The 14,075-nt window shown below is 45.3% G+C and overlaps 1 protein-coding gene across 5 annotated transcripts in view; it reads left to right on the top strand.

The window, feature by feature from the left end:
* Positions 1 to 13,786, top strand: part of LOC121580993 (zinc finger protein 521) — a 152,573-nt gene extending 138,787 nt beyond the window's left edge. For all 5 annotated transcript variants that reach the window (XM_041896260.2, XM_041896261.2, XM_041896257.2 and 2 more), the window contains one exon: positions 12,015 to 13,786. In XM_041896260.2, coding sequence (XP_041752194.1) covers positions 12,015 to 12,044 — 30 coding nt within the window. In that variant the 3' untranslated portion in view covers positions 12,045 to 13,786. The remainder of the gene's footprint in view (positions 1 to 12,014) is intronic.
* The last annotated feature ends 289 nt before the right edge of the window (positions 13,787 to 14,075 follow it).

Here is a 14,075-nt window from a genome sequence, read left to right on the forward strand (position 1 = left end):
GCCTTGAAATACATCCACAGGTACACCTCCAATTGACTCAAATTATGTCAATTAGCCTATCAGAAGCTTCTAAAGCCATGACATCATTTTCTGGCGCTTTTCTGTCTTTCAATGTCCGTTGAAATGTAGCAAATCAAATTTACTTGACTTCTCAGTCCTTTTTAACTCCCTAAATTATTCTGTAGCAAATTATTTACTCAGTAGCTAGGTTTCCATCCAAATATTCAAAAATCCACATAAAAACAATATGCGCATTTTCCCACCAGAGATGTGTTTCCATCAAATTGACTTGTTGCGGATAAAAGGCTGTGCCCGATGACGTAGTGCAAATAGAAATACCTTTTGCGATTAGTTAAATGGGTTTACATCGCATTTTCAATTCTACTGATGGTTTTCTCACAATTTAGTTTTTGTTTTATAGCGTGTGCCCCCACTGGTATTGGCATATGCGCTCTAGCCAACAGCTCGCGAATACAGTGCGGGTATAGCCTACCTGATGAGATTATAATGGACAAAAAAGCAAGATTATTTTTATTTGTCAAATGACAGCCAAGCATCGATGATTATATCACCAGAATAAGACCCTCAATATTTATTGGAAAGGCGCATCAAGCTCATCACCTTGCACTTTCACCATGCTGTGAAGTTCATCATAACATGCAAGCTTTCCCGACGAGTCGTAGTGGGAGGACCACACAACATGTCGTCACGTGACTCCAAGTTTACTTCGATATGATGGTTATTATATCAATATTTGTGCATAAAAACATTTCCACCGACATTTCTCGCATAATTCATTTTACCAACACAAAAAGATCTCACCTTGTCTACCGTATTTTGTTATGTCGACATTTGGAAAGTTTACCGACTTTACTGTTTACTGTTTCCATCAGGCCTGTTGTGACATTTTTTATCCGACTTTACTCGCATAAAAAGGTTGGATGGAAACTGGTTACACTGGTTAGTGTTGTGAATTGGTGCTCATAAAACATGACAAATGTTTAACATTTGAAGTATTGCTCTTTAAGGCCTAATGGATCTGATGTTTTTCACCTGGCCTGGTCTAAGTGCTCTTTTTCACCTGGCCTGGCCTCACACTTGTATAATATAATGTCTTCAGGGGTCCCCCAAGACCCAAGCTTAGAGACTCATTATTGTTCACTCTATCAGCTTTCTAAACACTCTATAAACTCAGAACTCTGGGTAATATAAGACAGGCCAACACCAGAAAGAATGACAGTGTCAGATTAGTTCTTAGTCCTGCTAGAGTTTTGCCTATATGTACATTTATTATCAACTAACTTTGTGCTACTAGCCAAAAGTTGTGATAGATTTAATAAATATTTCATCACTCTTGACTGTCTGTTTTAGGTAGTTTGTAGATTAGATGTGTAAGAGTAAATGAAAGGTTCAAAATGGCCGCTGATCCGTTTGGCCTTTTCCTCTGCAGAGCTGATGTAACAGACACACCTCTGTTGCCTTGCCGTACTGGAGCCCAGACCGGTGCTATCGATGGAGACCAGAGGAATGGGAAACGACATAAAGAATGATTAGTTAATAAATCAACTCCCCAGCCTGCATGCACTTTCCCTCTCTCCCTCTCCCTCTCCCTCTCCCTCTCCCTCTCCCTCTCTCGCGCTCTCTCTCCCTCTTCTTCTGTCTGATAAATTCCTAAGACATGTTGCACCTGTTTGCATGGGTACACAGGACCCCTGCCGGGCGTTCTCCCCCCTCTCCTTCCTCTGCCCTCGAGGCCGTTGGAGTGATATGATGTAATCAGATGAAAGAAGGCAGATGGAGGGTTAACGGTTGCAGAGAGCCAGTCGATCGAGGAGAGGAGAGAGAGGAAGAAGAAGAGGTTTCTCAGACACAGGCTTCACTAGGGAGAGAGGCGGGTGCACATTATTGATCAGAGTAACATTTAATTTAATGGAGAATTGACTACTAAGGGTTTTACCTTAGCTCTGCTGGTAACTGGGGCCTGCAGTACAGCAGCATGGTGGAGCCCAGCGGGTGGTCGGGAAGAAGGACGATGGGGGGTAAGGGAGAGGGGAGAATGGGGGTAAGAAAGTGGGGTGATTGGGGGGAGATGGGGGGGTATGGTAGGGGGAGATTGGGGTTGGGGAGAAGGGAGGTGGGGGTAGCAAGGAGATGTGGGGTAAGGGGTTTGGGGGATTGGGTCAGTCAATCTGTTATTAATTGACTTAAAGGTGCATTATACAGAAATCGCTCCACCATTTCCTGGTTGCTAAAATTCTAATAGTTTTCCTAATTTCAGTTTGTGACAAAACAAGCAAGTATAGTGTAGAGAATCATTGTACCATCTAAACCGCTGTGAAATATATTTTTACATAACCAAACATATAGTATTTTCAGCTGTTTGAAGCTGGTGTACAAAACCGAAAGTAAAAGACGCAAAAACAAAACTTAAGAACGGGAAGCATAGAAATAATGCACATAGAACAGATCTACCACTTTTTAGACTTGCTTTCAATGAGAATGACAGATCTATAACTCACTTTTCTATGTGATTTTGGTTGGGTCGCCCAAAAAGTTACATATTGCAGCTTTAATAGGTGACATTGCTGGGCTGAGGTTATGAGCTGAGGATGTATATATGGCTGAATTACACTGAGTGTAGGGTTGCACACATTGGCCAGAAACTACTTCTCTCTCTCTCTCTCTCTCTCTCTCTCTCTCCCCCCCTGCGTTCTCCACTGATATACAGAACAGTGTCTGTCTTCTACTCTGTGGAGTTCAATATCCACAGAGGTAAAGGTATCATTTTCTTTGTACCTTTTTTTCTCTCTTTCTTTCTTTTCTTTCCATTTCCCTCCAGCCTGCATGGCTGCCACTGCAACTGAAGTCGTTTAGCACCGTCCTTGAAAAAGCCCTCAGTGAGAAAAACTCCTGGCATGTTTAAGGAAAAGGTAGAATGCAGTGTGTGTCAGACAGAGCTGGGACGGGTTGGGGGGGGGGACGGGGGGGTACTCCCCAGGGGGGTTATTTTCCCCTCTAATAGCTGTTACGAGCCCTACATTATATCCAAGGAGCTACGTTCCTTTGGGGTCCAGACACACACACACACACACACACATACATACAGGCACACTCTCTCTCTTACACACACAGGCACACATCGCACACACACAGACGGAAAAAAACACACACACACACTCTCCCAGCCGCTTTGCTCGCTCTGTGTCAATATCCTGCCATTTGAAGTCACGTACTGCAGGGGCTTCTGGGAGTCGCCGAGGAGCCAGGCTGACGGGTAATGGGCCGCATTCATTAATAGGGTTGCCGTGCTCCTGTCCCTCCCCAGCAACGCCACGGATGTCTTCACTGGGGTTTGAGGGGTGAGGGAGGGGTGGTCGTCCCATGGGGAGTCTCCTCCCAGACTCACTTAAAGGAGCTTTATTTCACAGAGAGAAGAGAGGGAAGAGAGAGAGAGAGCAGAGGGAAACAGAGGAGAGGCCGGGGCCGGCTCTTTAAAAGGGAGCGCAGGTGCCCAGATGGGGGCCCAGGCGAGCCGAGGCTAACCCTTCCAGGGGTCACACTCCCCCGTCTAACAGCTTATTATCCCACCTGTCGGAAAGTAATCGCGCCGGCTGAAAAGAAAGGTGTCGAGGTGTTTAAATGCTTTTTATGGAGGCACTTGAAAGGGTAAAGAGGGAGGGAAGGAGGGGAGTAATGGACGTGGCCTAGCCTGCCTGAGGGATGCCGCTGTTGTGATAAGACTGAAGGTGACTGTAGTCAGTGCATTGCTAAACTCACCTTTATGGCTCAGGCTGAAGGAGTCACAACCTTTCATGGCTCAGGCTCTTTCCATGTTGTTTATTCAAAGATACGTTTGTGTATGTGTGTGTGGGTGTGTTTGAATGTCAGTGTTATTCTTTGTGTGTGTAATCGGTGTCTGTGCGTGCATGCGTGCTGATGAGTGTGTGACAGGTGTGTCTTGTCCATGTCAATGTAGAGAGTCCAAGACCGTGTTTTTAACAGGGTGCAGCAAGTGGGGCATGTGGTTTGCATTAAAGGGATTAGCAGTCACTTCAAAAGATGACCTGGATTCAGCCCACCAGGGACACCAGTTACACACCCCCTGGTCCACACACACACTCCCTCCCTTTAAAAAACCTAGCTGGCACAGCTGCCCCCACTACAATCACTCTCTCTCTCTCACCCCACCGGTGTGTGTGCGTGTGCGTAAAGATATTCAAACATCCTCAGAAATCCTGTACTTATTTTACTGTAGTATATGACATATCTTTAATTGCTGAATCTGAATCCAAAGTGTAATTGACCTGTTGTTATTCTACGGTAGTTACACTTCCAGTACACATTCTGTAAACATCTGTAAACGTCTATAAATATGGTGATTAATATATTCCATTCAAATAAAAAAATGTATTTGTCACATACACGTGGTTAGCAGATGTTATTGCGGGTGTAGCGAAATGCTTGTGCTTCTAGCTCCGACAGTGCAGTAATATCTAACAAGTAATATCTAACAATTTCACAACATATACCCTCAATATACACAAATCTAAGTAAGGAATGGAGTTAAGAATATATATACAGCTCTGGGAAAAAGTTAAGAGACCACTGCAGAAATATAAGTTTCTCTGGTTTTACTATTTATAGGTACAGTGGGGGAAAAAAGTATTTAGTCAGCCACCAATTGTGCAAGTTCTCCCACTTAAAAAGATGAGAGAGGCCTGTAATTTTCATCATAGGTACACGTCAACTATGACAGACAAAATGAGAAAAAAAATCCAGAAAATCACATTGTAGGATTTTTAATGAATTTATTTGCAAATTATGGTGGAAAATAAGTATTTGGTCAATAACAAAAGTTTCTCAATACTTTGTTATATACCCTTTGTTGGCAATGACACAGGTCAAATGCTTTCTGTAAGTCTTCACAAGGTTTTCACACACTGTTGCTGGTATTTTGGCCCATTCCTCCATGCAGATCTCCTCTAGAGCAGTGATGTTTTGGGGCTGTCGCTGGGCAACACGGACTTTCAACTCCCTCCAAAGATTTTCTATGGGGTTGAGATCTGGAGACTGGCTAGGCCACTCCACGACCTTGAAATGCTTCTTACGAAGCCACTCCTTCGTTGCCCGGGCAGTGTGTTTGGGATCATTGTCATGCTGAAAGACCCAGCCATGTTTCATCTTCAATGCCCTTGCTGATGGAAGGAGGTTTTCACTCAAAATCTCACGATACATGGCCCCATTCATTCTTTCCTTTACACGGATCAGTCGTCCTGGTCCCTTTGCAGAAAAACAGCCCCAAAGCATGATGTTTCCACCCCCATGCTTCACAGTAGGTATGGTGATAAGAGCGTCTGCTAAATGACTAAAATGTAATGTAATGTGTTCTTTGGATGCAACTCAGCATTCTTTGTCCTTCAAACACGACGAGTTGAGTTTTTACCAAAAAGTTCTATTTTGGTTTCATCTGACCATATGACATTCTCCCAATCCTCTTCTGGATCATCCAAATGCACTCTAGCAAACTTCAGACGGGCCTGGACATATACTGGCTTAAGCAGGGGGACACATCTGGCACTGCAGGATTTGAGTCCCTGGCGGCGTAGTGTGTTACTGATGGTAGGCTTTGTTACTTTGGTCCCAGCTCTCTGCAGGTCATTCATTAGGTCCCCCCGTGTGGTTCTGGGATTTTTTCTCACCGTTCTTGTGATCATTTTGACCCCACGGGGTGAGATCTTGCGTGGAGCCCCAGATCGAGGGAGATTATCAGTGGTCTTGTATGTCTTCCATTTCCTAATAATTGCTCCCACAGTTGATTTCTTCAAACCAAGCTGCTTACCTATTGCAGATGCAGTCTTCCCAGCCTGGTGCAGGTCTACAATTTTGTTTCTGGTGTCCTTTGACAGCTCTTTGGTCTTGGCCATAGTGGAGTTTGGAATGTGACTGTTTGAGGTTGTGGACAGGTGTCTTTTATACTGATAACAAGTTCAAACAGGTGCCATTAATACAGGTAACAAGTGAAGGACAGAGGAGCCTCTTAAAGAAGAAGTTACAGGTCTGTGAGAGCCAGAAATCTTGCTTGTTTGTAGGTGACCAAATACTTATTTTCCACCATAATTTGCAAATAAATTCATTAAAAATCCTACAATGTGATTTTTTGAAAAAAAAGTCTTGATTTGTCTGTCATAGTTGACGTGTACCTATGATGAAAAATACAGGCCTCTCTCATCTTTTTAAGTGGGAGAACTTGCACAATTGGTGGCTGACTAAATATTTTTTTTCCCACTGTATGTGTTTCTGTGAAATTAAAATTGTTGTTTTATTCTATAAACTACTGACAACATTTCTCCCAAATTCCAAATTAAAATATTGTCATTTAGAACATTTATTTGCAGAAAATGACAACTGGTCAAAATAACAAAAAAGATGCAGTGTTGTCAGACCTCGAATAATGCAAAGAAAATAAGTTAATGTTCATTTTTAAACATTTTAGTCATTTAGCAGACGCTCTTATCCAGAGCGACTTACAGTTAGTGAGTGCATACATTTTCATACTGGCCCCCCGTGGGAAACGAACCCACAACGCTGGCGTTGCAAACGCCATGCTCTACCAACTGAGCTACAGGGGACTAAACAACACAATACTAATGTTTTAACTTAGGAACAGTTCAGAAATCAATATTTGGTGGAATAACCCTGATTTTCAATCACAGCTTTCATGCGTCTTGGCATGCTCTCCACAAGTCTTTCACATTGATGTTGGGTGACTTTATGCCACTCCTGGCGCAAAAATTCAAGCATCTCGGCTTTATTTGATGGCTTGTGACCATCCATCTTCCTCTTGATCACATTCCAAAAGTTTTCAATGGGTTCAGGTCTGGAGATTGGGCTGGCCATGACAGGGTCTAGATCTGGTGGTCCTCCATCCACACCTTGATTGACCTGGCTGTGTGGCATGGCGCATTTCCTGCTGGAAAAAACTATCCTCAGAGTTGGGGAGGAGCAATGTCAGAGCAAAAGGAAGCAAGTTTTCTTCCAGGACAACCTTGTACGTGGCTTGATTCATGCGTCCTTCACAAAGACAAATCTGCCCGATTCCAGCCTTGCTGAAGCACCCCCAGATCATCACCGATCCTCCACCAAATTTCACAGTGGGTGCGAGACACTGTGACTTGTAGGCCTCTCCAGGTCTCCGTCTAACCATTAGACGACCAGGTGTTGGGCAAAGCTGAAAATTGGACTCATCAGAGAAGATGACCTTACTCCAGTCCTCTACGGGCCAATCCTTATGGTCTTTTGCAAACCTCAGCCTGGCTTTTCTTTGCTTCTCATTGATGAAGGGCTTTTTTCTAGCTTTGCACGACTTCAGCCCTGCCCCTAGGAGCCTGTTTCGAACCGTCCTCGCCGTGCACTTCACCCCAGCTGCCGTTTGCCATTCTTTTTGTAGGTCACTTGATGTCATCCTACGGTTGTTGAGTGACATTCGAATTAGTTGGCGGTCATCCCGGTCAGTAGAGAGTCTTTTTCGCCCTTGTCCCGTTCTTTCATAAACGGGACGGACCAAGGCGCAGCGTGATATGCAAACATGTTTATTTAACGAATAAACACAACGACAAAACAAAAAACCAACGATACGGACTCTGACCGCACAACATAAACATAACCGGGTAGGGGCCGGGTGGGCATTCCGCCTCGGAGGCGGATCCGGCTCAGGGCGTGACGACCTCTCACTCTTCGCCTCCCTGTTGCGCCCCTGGTCTGGTCTAGACCTCGGCGTGTTGCTTCCCCTCTACTTCCTCCCACGATACGCCAGACCCAGTCAGGAACCTGGTGTGGGAGACCCCGAACCTGGAGAGGGGCTGACGTCATGGTCTAGAGCCGCTGACCGGAGCTGGACTGGGCACCGGTGGAGCAGACTGCTCTGGCTCCGGAGTGGAGCCGCTGACCGGAGCTGGATCAGGCACCGGTGGAGCAGACTGCTCTGGCTCCGGGGTGGAGCAGCTGACCGGAGCTGGATCAGGCACCGGCGGAGCGGACTGCTCTGGCTCCGGAGTGGAACAGCTGACCGGAACTGGATCAGGCACCGGTGGAGCGGACTACTCTGGCTCCGGAGTGGAACGGGCACGGGCCGTGCCGGACTGGACAAACGCACCACTGGTCTGGTGCGAGGAGCAGGCACGGGCCGGACCGGACTGGCGACGCGCACCACTGGCTTGGTGCGAGGAGCAGGAACAGGCCGGGCCGGCGACGCGCACCACTGCCTTGGTGCGAGGAGCAGGAACAGGTCGGGCCGGGCTGGCGACGCGCACCACTGGCTTGGTGCGAGGAGCAGGAACGGGCCGGGCCGGGCTGGCGACGCGCACCACTGGCTTGGTGCGAGGAGCAGGAACAGGCCGGGCCGGGCTGGCGACGCGCACCACTGTCTTGGTGCGAGGAGCAGGGACAGGCCGGGCCAGGCTGGCGACGCGCACCACTGGCTTGGTGCGAGGAGCAGGAACAGGCCGGGCCGGGCTGGCGACGCGCACCACTGCCTTGGTGCGATGAGCAGGAACGGGTCGGGCCGTACTGGGAACACGCACCACTGGCTTAGTGCGGGGAGCAGGAACGGGCCGGACCAGACTGGCGACACGCACCACTTGCTTGGTGCGAGGAGCGGGACTGGGTTCCTTTATTAACCCCCGCTCCTTCTGCTGCCTAACCAGCTCCTCTCGCCGTGCCTCTACACCTTCCTTCTGCTCCCTCTGAACCAATAGCCCCCGTAATCTGGTGGGGTCCTCTCCTAACCAGCAGATCCGCCCTGTCGCGGCCTCCTGCTGCCTCGTCGTCCACACCGTGTGCCCCCCCCAAAAAAATGTCTTGGGGTTGCCTCTCCACCCTGATCAGGGCCTCCATCTTTCTTGCCAGATCCTCTCTCATCTCCTGCCAAGTCCATCCTCTCTGCTCCTCCTCGGCACACTGCTTGGTCCAGGTCTGGTGGGATCTTCTGTCACGCTCGTTGACGGACGGGACGGACCAAGGCGCAGCGTGATATGCAAACATGTTTATTAACACAAATAAACACACAACAAAACAATAAACTAACGACACGTGAAGTCCTAAGGTAACACACAACAAACCTTATACAGAACAAGATCCCACCAGACCTGGACCAAGCAGTGTGCCTCTGATTGGGAACCACACCGGCCAACATAGATCTAAACATACTAGACTTAAACATAGATCTACACCACATAGAAAATACACACCCTGACTCAACAAATAAGAGTCCCCAGAGTCAGGGCGTGACAGCCCTCTGCCGGTCTGTAGCTTTGTTGTCCCCAATGTCTGCTGCTTGACCTTGTTCTTATGAAACGGTGTCTTTGAAATGTTAAGGATGGAAGCAACCTGACGCTCACTGTATCCCTCTGCCAGTAAAGCCAGAATTGAACCCTTCTTTTCCTCACTCAAAACGTTCCTTTTCAACTCTTTTGATTAATATTACTTTTGAGGTACTATTAGCACTGTTTTTGCCATCCAGCTGGTCCTATTGCAAGAGGATAGTGATGACCACAGCAGTGGTTTTTATACTTTTCCTTGTTAAATAAGATTTGGTTCAGGTGATCACCTAATCAGTACCTAATTCAGTAGAATGAGGTGTGTCTGTGTTGGAATTCAACAGACACTGGAATGGAATGGCTGTCATACATGTAGCGATGCTGATTTAAGAAAAATGTGCAGTGATCTCTTACATTTTTTCCAGAGCTGTATATACAGTGAGGGAAAAAAAGTATTTGATCCCCTGCTGATTTTGTACGTTTGCCCACTGACAAAGACATGATCAGTCTATAATTTTAATGGTAGGTTTATTTGAACAGTGACAGACAGAATAACAACAAAAAAATCCAGAAAAACGCATGTCAAAAATGTTATAAATTGATTTGCATTTTAATGAGGGAAATAAGTATTTGACCCCTCTGCAAAACATGACTTAGTACTTGATGGCAAAACCCTTGTTGGCAATCACAGAGGTCAGACGTTTCTTGTAGTTGGCCACCAGGTTTGCACACATCTCAGGAGGGATTTTGTCCCACTCCTCTTTGCAGATCTTCTCCAAGTCATTAAGGTTTCGAGGCTGACGTTTGGCAACTCGAACCTTCAGCTCCCTCCACAGAATTTCTATGGGATTAAGGTCTGGAGACTGGCTAGGCCACTCCAGGACCTTAATGTGCTTCTTCTTGTGTGTTTTGGGTCATTGTCATGCTGGAATACCCATCCACGACCCATTTTCAATGCCCTGGCTGAGGGAAGGAGGTTCTTACCCAAGATTTGACGGTACATGGCCCCGTCCATCGTCCCTTTGATGCGGTGAAGTTGTCCTGTCCCCTTAGCAGAAAAACACCCCCAAAGCATAATGTTTCCACCTCCATGTTTGACGGTGGGGATGGTGTTCTTAGGGTCATAGGCAGCATTCCTCCTCCTCCAAACACGGCGAGTTGAGTTGATGCCAAAGAGCTCGATTTAGGTCTCATCTGACCACAACACTTTCACCCAGTTCTCCTCAGAATAATTCAGATGTTCATTGGCAAACTTCAGACGGGCCTGTATATGTCCTTTCTTGAGCAGAGGGACCTTGTGGGCGCTGCAGGATTTCAGTCCTTCACGGCGTAGTGTGTTACCAATTGTTTTCTTGGTGACTATGGTCCCAGCTGCCTTGAGATCATTGACAAGATCCTCCCGTGTAGTTCTGGGCTGATTCCTCATCATTCTCATGATCATTGCAACTCCACGAGGTGAGATCTTGCATGGAGCCCCAGGCCGAGGGAGATTGACAGTTCTTTTGTGTTTCTTCCATTTGCGAATAATCGCACCAACTGTTGTCACCTTCTCACCAAGCTGCTTGGCGATGGTCTTGTAGCCCATTCCAGCCTTGTGTAGGTCTACAATCTTGTCCCTGACATTCTTGGAGAGCTCTTTGGTCTTGGCCATGGTGGAGAGTTTGGAATCTGATTAATTGATTGCTTCTGTGGACAGGTGTCTTTTATACAGGTAACAAACTGAGATTAGGAGCACTCCCTTTAAGAGTGTGCTCATAATCTCAGCTCGTTACCTGTATAAAAGACACCTGGGAGCCAGAAATCTTTCTGATCGAGAGGAGGTAAAATACTTATTTCCCTCCTTAAAATGCAATTCAATTTATAACATTTTTGACATGCGTTTTTCTGGATTTTTTTGTTGTTATTATGTCTCTCATTGTTCAAATAAACCTACCATTAAAATTATAGACTGATCATTTCTTTGTCAGTGGGCAAACGTACAAAATCAGCAGGGGATCAAATACTTTTTTCCCTCACTGTATGGACGAGCAATGACAGAGCGTCATGGACTAAGATACAGTAGAATAGTAAAGATTACAGTATATACATATGAGATGTGTAATGCAAGATATGTAAACATTATTAAAGTCACTTGTGTTCCATTTCTTAAAGTGGCCAGTGATTTCTAGTATATTTCTAGTCATCACGGGTTTTACATGGTAACTGTTGTTTCAGACACAGCCATTGGTCTGATTTTGGTATTGTTGTTTGGGGATTGAGATGTTGGAGGGAGGGAGGGAGAGAGATTTTGGAGGGAGGGAGATTTTGTCAGCTCAGCGGTGGCGTGTCAGTCTGTCAGTGGAGGACTTAACCATATTTAATCCCAGGACATATTGATCCATATAACCATTTGACTGCTGCTTGGATTTGATTGGATTTGGATAATGCAAACGCCACATAATCCCACAACATGACATTCACCACTCACAACACTATGTCAATCACTAACCCTCTGAAAACCAATGGTGAATTATACGGTATTAAAGTGTACCTTAATGTTGATGAAAATTAATTATTCCTTTTGAGTTATGAAGTGTTCAAATTTAAACTTTCTTAATGGAGAAAATGTTGAATTAAATGAAATGTCCTTGTGTTGAATTTGATACTGATTCAGTAATTTAATTCATTTTTTTTTCTCTGTCTGTTATTCCTCCATTTCAGAACCACATGTTGACTCAGCACAGCAGTTAACCAGGCAGATCATCAGTGGACCTAAGGAGGAGAGGAGAACCATACGGCGAGGAGGAGAATCATGTCTGACACGGTCGGTCCTCCAACCACCTTCAGTGCAATATCCCACTGGCTCTTTTGCACTGAACTTTGGATTCAGTTCACACCGGGAAGAACCATGACACACACACAAAAATTAAAGGACGGATGAAAGACAGAGGGGTGAAAAAAGGACAGAAGAACTTAGCTCTGGTCTTTGTCTGGTTGTTATTTCAACAAAACTGGCCAACTATCTTTGTAAATAGAAATTGTTCATGTGTTGCTTAATAACTTCAGCTATATTGCAGTCGTATACAGTATTTGCCAATGTACAGTTCTGAACCGTTTGTCCCCAAAAAAAGAAATAGAAAAAAATGACAATGCAACTGTCAGAAGAGGTAGAATTCGTCAACATTGTGTTGGAGAAACAGGGTGCCAATGTGGGGTATTATTATGTAGGGAACAGGAAGTTGTGGTATGGTCAGTCAGGACCCTTTTCATCAGCGCACATTTCCTGTATGTGGAAACTATCCTGACCTGGTCACTCATTCCAGAAGCGGGTAGCAGGGTGCTCGATCACCAGCAGAGCCTGACATTGTGACATCACGGGTATCATTCCAACATGGCTGTCCTTCTAGAAGACCAGCTGAGGACTGAATGGTGCATTTAATCTGCCTGCGCAAGTTCAAATGAGAGGAAGAGAAAAAAAGAGAGAAAAACAGGATAGGGTTCTGATATATGCAAAAGCAGTGACACAGATTTGGAAAGGACAGCTAGCTCCTCTGGTTGGCACGGGAACAGAGGCATCGTGAACCCCCCTGTGTCTCCTAGAGAATCATGGGGGGGGGGATCTCCAGCCCACTGATTTAAACCTGTACATTTCTGTTATTAATGTTTACTGCTCGTTCAAGCCTGGAGATTACTGGAAAACATTTTCTCGTTTTTGTTAGCTCTTTGTATTTTAGATTTTTTTGCAATGGGGAATACATCCATTTTGATTTGGGGTCGTTGTGGCGACTGTACATGTATTAAGTCTCTCTGGGGGATATGCTTATGAAACTTATGTCCTGGGCTCTCCTGAAGAGTTCCCAACTTATCCCCTTCCTTCCTCGTTTCCTGCGGTATCCCATTGCTCTGCTCTCTGCTCAAGCTGGAAGCCATTGTAGCGTAATTATACACCAATATAAATCATGCTGTTACAGATGTAGGATCTTAATTTGACCGGTTTCACAGCAGGAAAATAATTCTGCAGCAACAGGAAATGTGAATTATTGTATGGATTATAATAAATTGACATTTTTGTAGGGGTTGATACATTTGTTTGCTAGGAAAAATCTAGTCAAAATCAAGTCAAATCAAGACAAACTTTAGAAGCCTTTTTTAACCTCGAGTACATTACACGTTTTCATTTCCTGCTGTGCAGGAAATTTCCTGCAACAACAGGGTGATTAAATTAAGATCCCACATCTATATGTAAATGTTTTTGCATTCATTGAACCTGAGATGCACTTTTGTATGAAACTTTAATGTTTTGACCTTTTGATTGAGAATTGTTCATACTCAGTTTACAGGAAATTAACCACCATCTCCTGCTGCAGCAAAAGGACAGTTCTCTTCTCTGATGTTATTCAAATGTTATTGTACAAATATGGAGTTCTGTATTTGGCAGAACTCATTTTTTTGTGTTGCACATGTGATTAAAATATTAAAAATGTATGAGAAAACGGCTCCTATGTCCCTTCATTTCTGTGTGCATGTGTGTGTGTATGTGCGCATGTGGGCTTGCGAGCGTGTGTGCATTTGTGTGTTTGTGTATGTGTGTTTGTGGGGGGGGAGACCTTGACAGCATAAACATGATCATCTTCAAAAGCTGACTTTGGATTTTTGGTTTTAAATCAAATTGCATCCCTTCCCCTGGTTCCATTGTGGCTTCTGCCTAACGAACATCTGAGCATTTCAAGGGAGGTCTGTGTTATTAATGACTCCATTACCCATCACCCTGTGCGGTCCCAT

The sequence above is a fragment of the Coregonus clupeaformis genome, chromosome 14 (genome assembly GCF_020615455.1).
Source record: "Coregonus clupeaformis isolate EN_2021a chromosome 14, ASM2061545v1, whole genome shotgun sequence".
Lineage (NCBI taxonomy): Eukaryota > Metazoa > Chordata > Actinopteri > Salmoniformes > Salmonidae > Coregonus > Coregonus clupeaformis.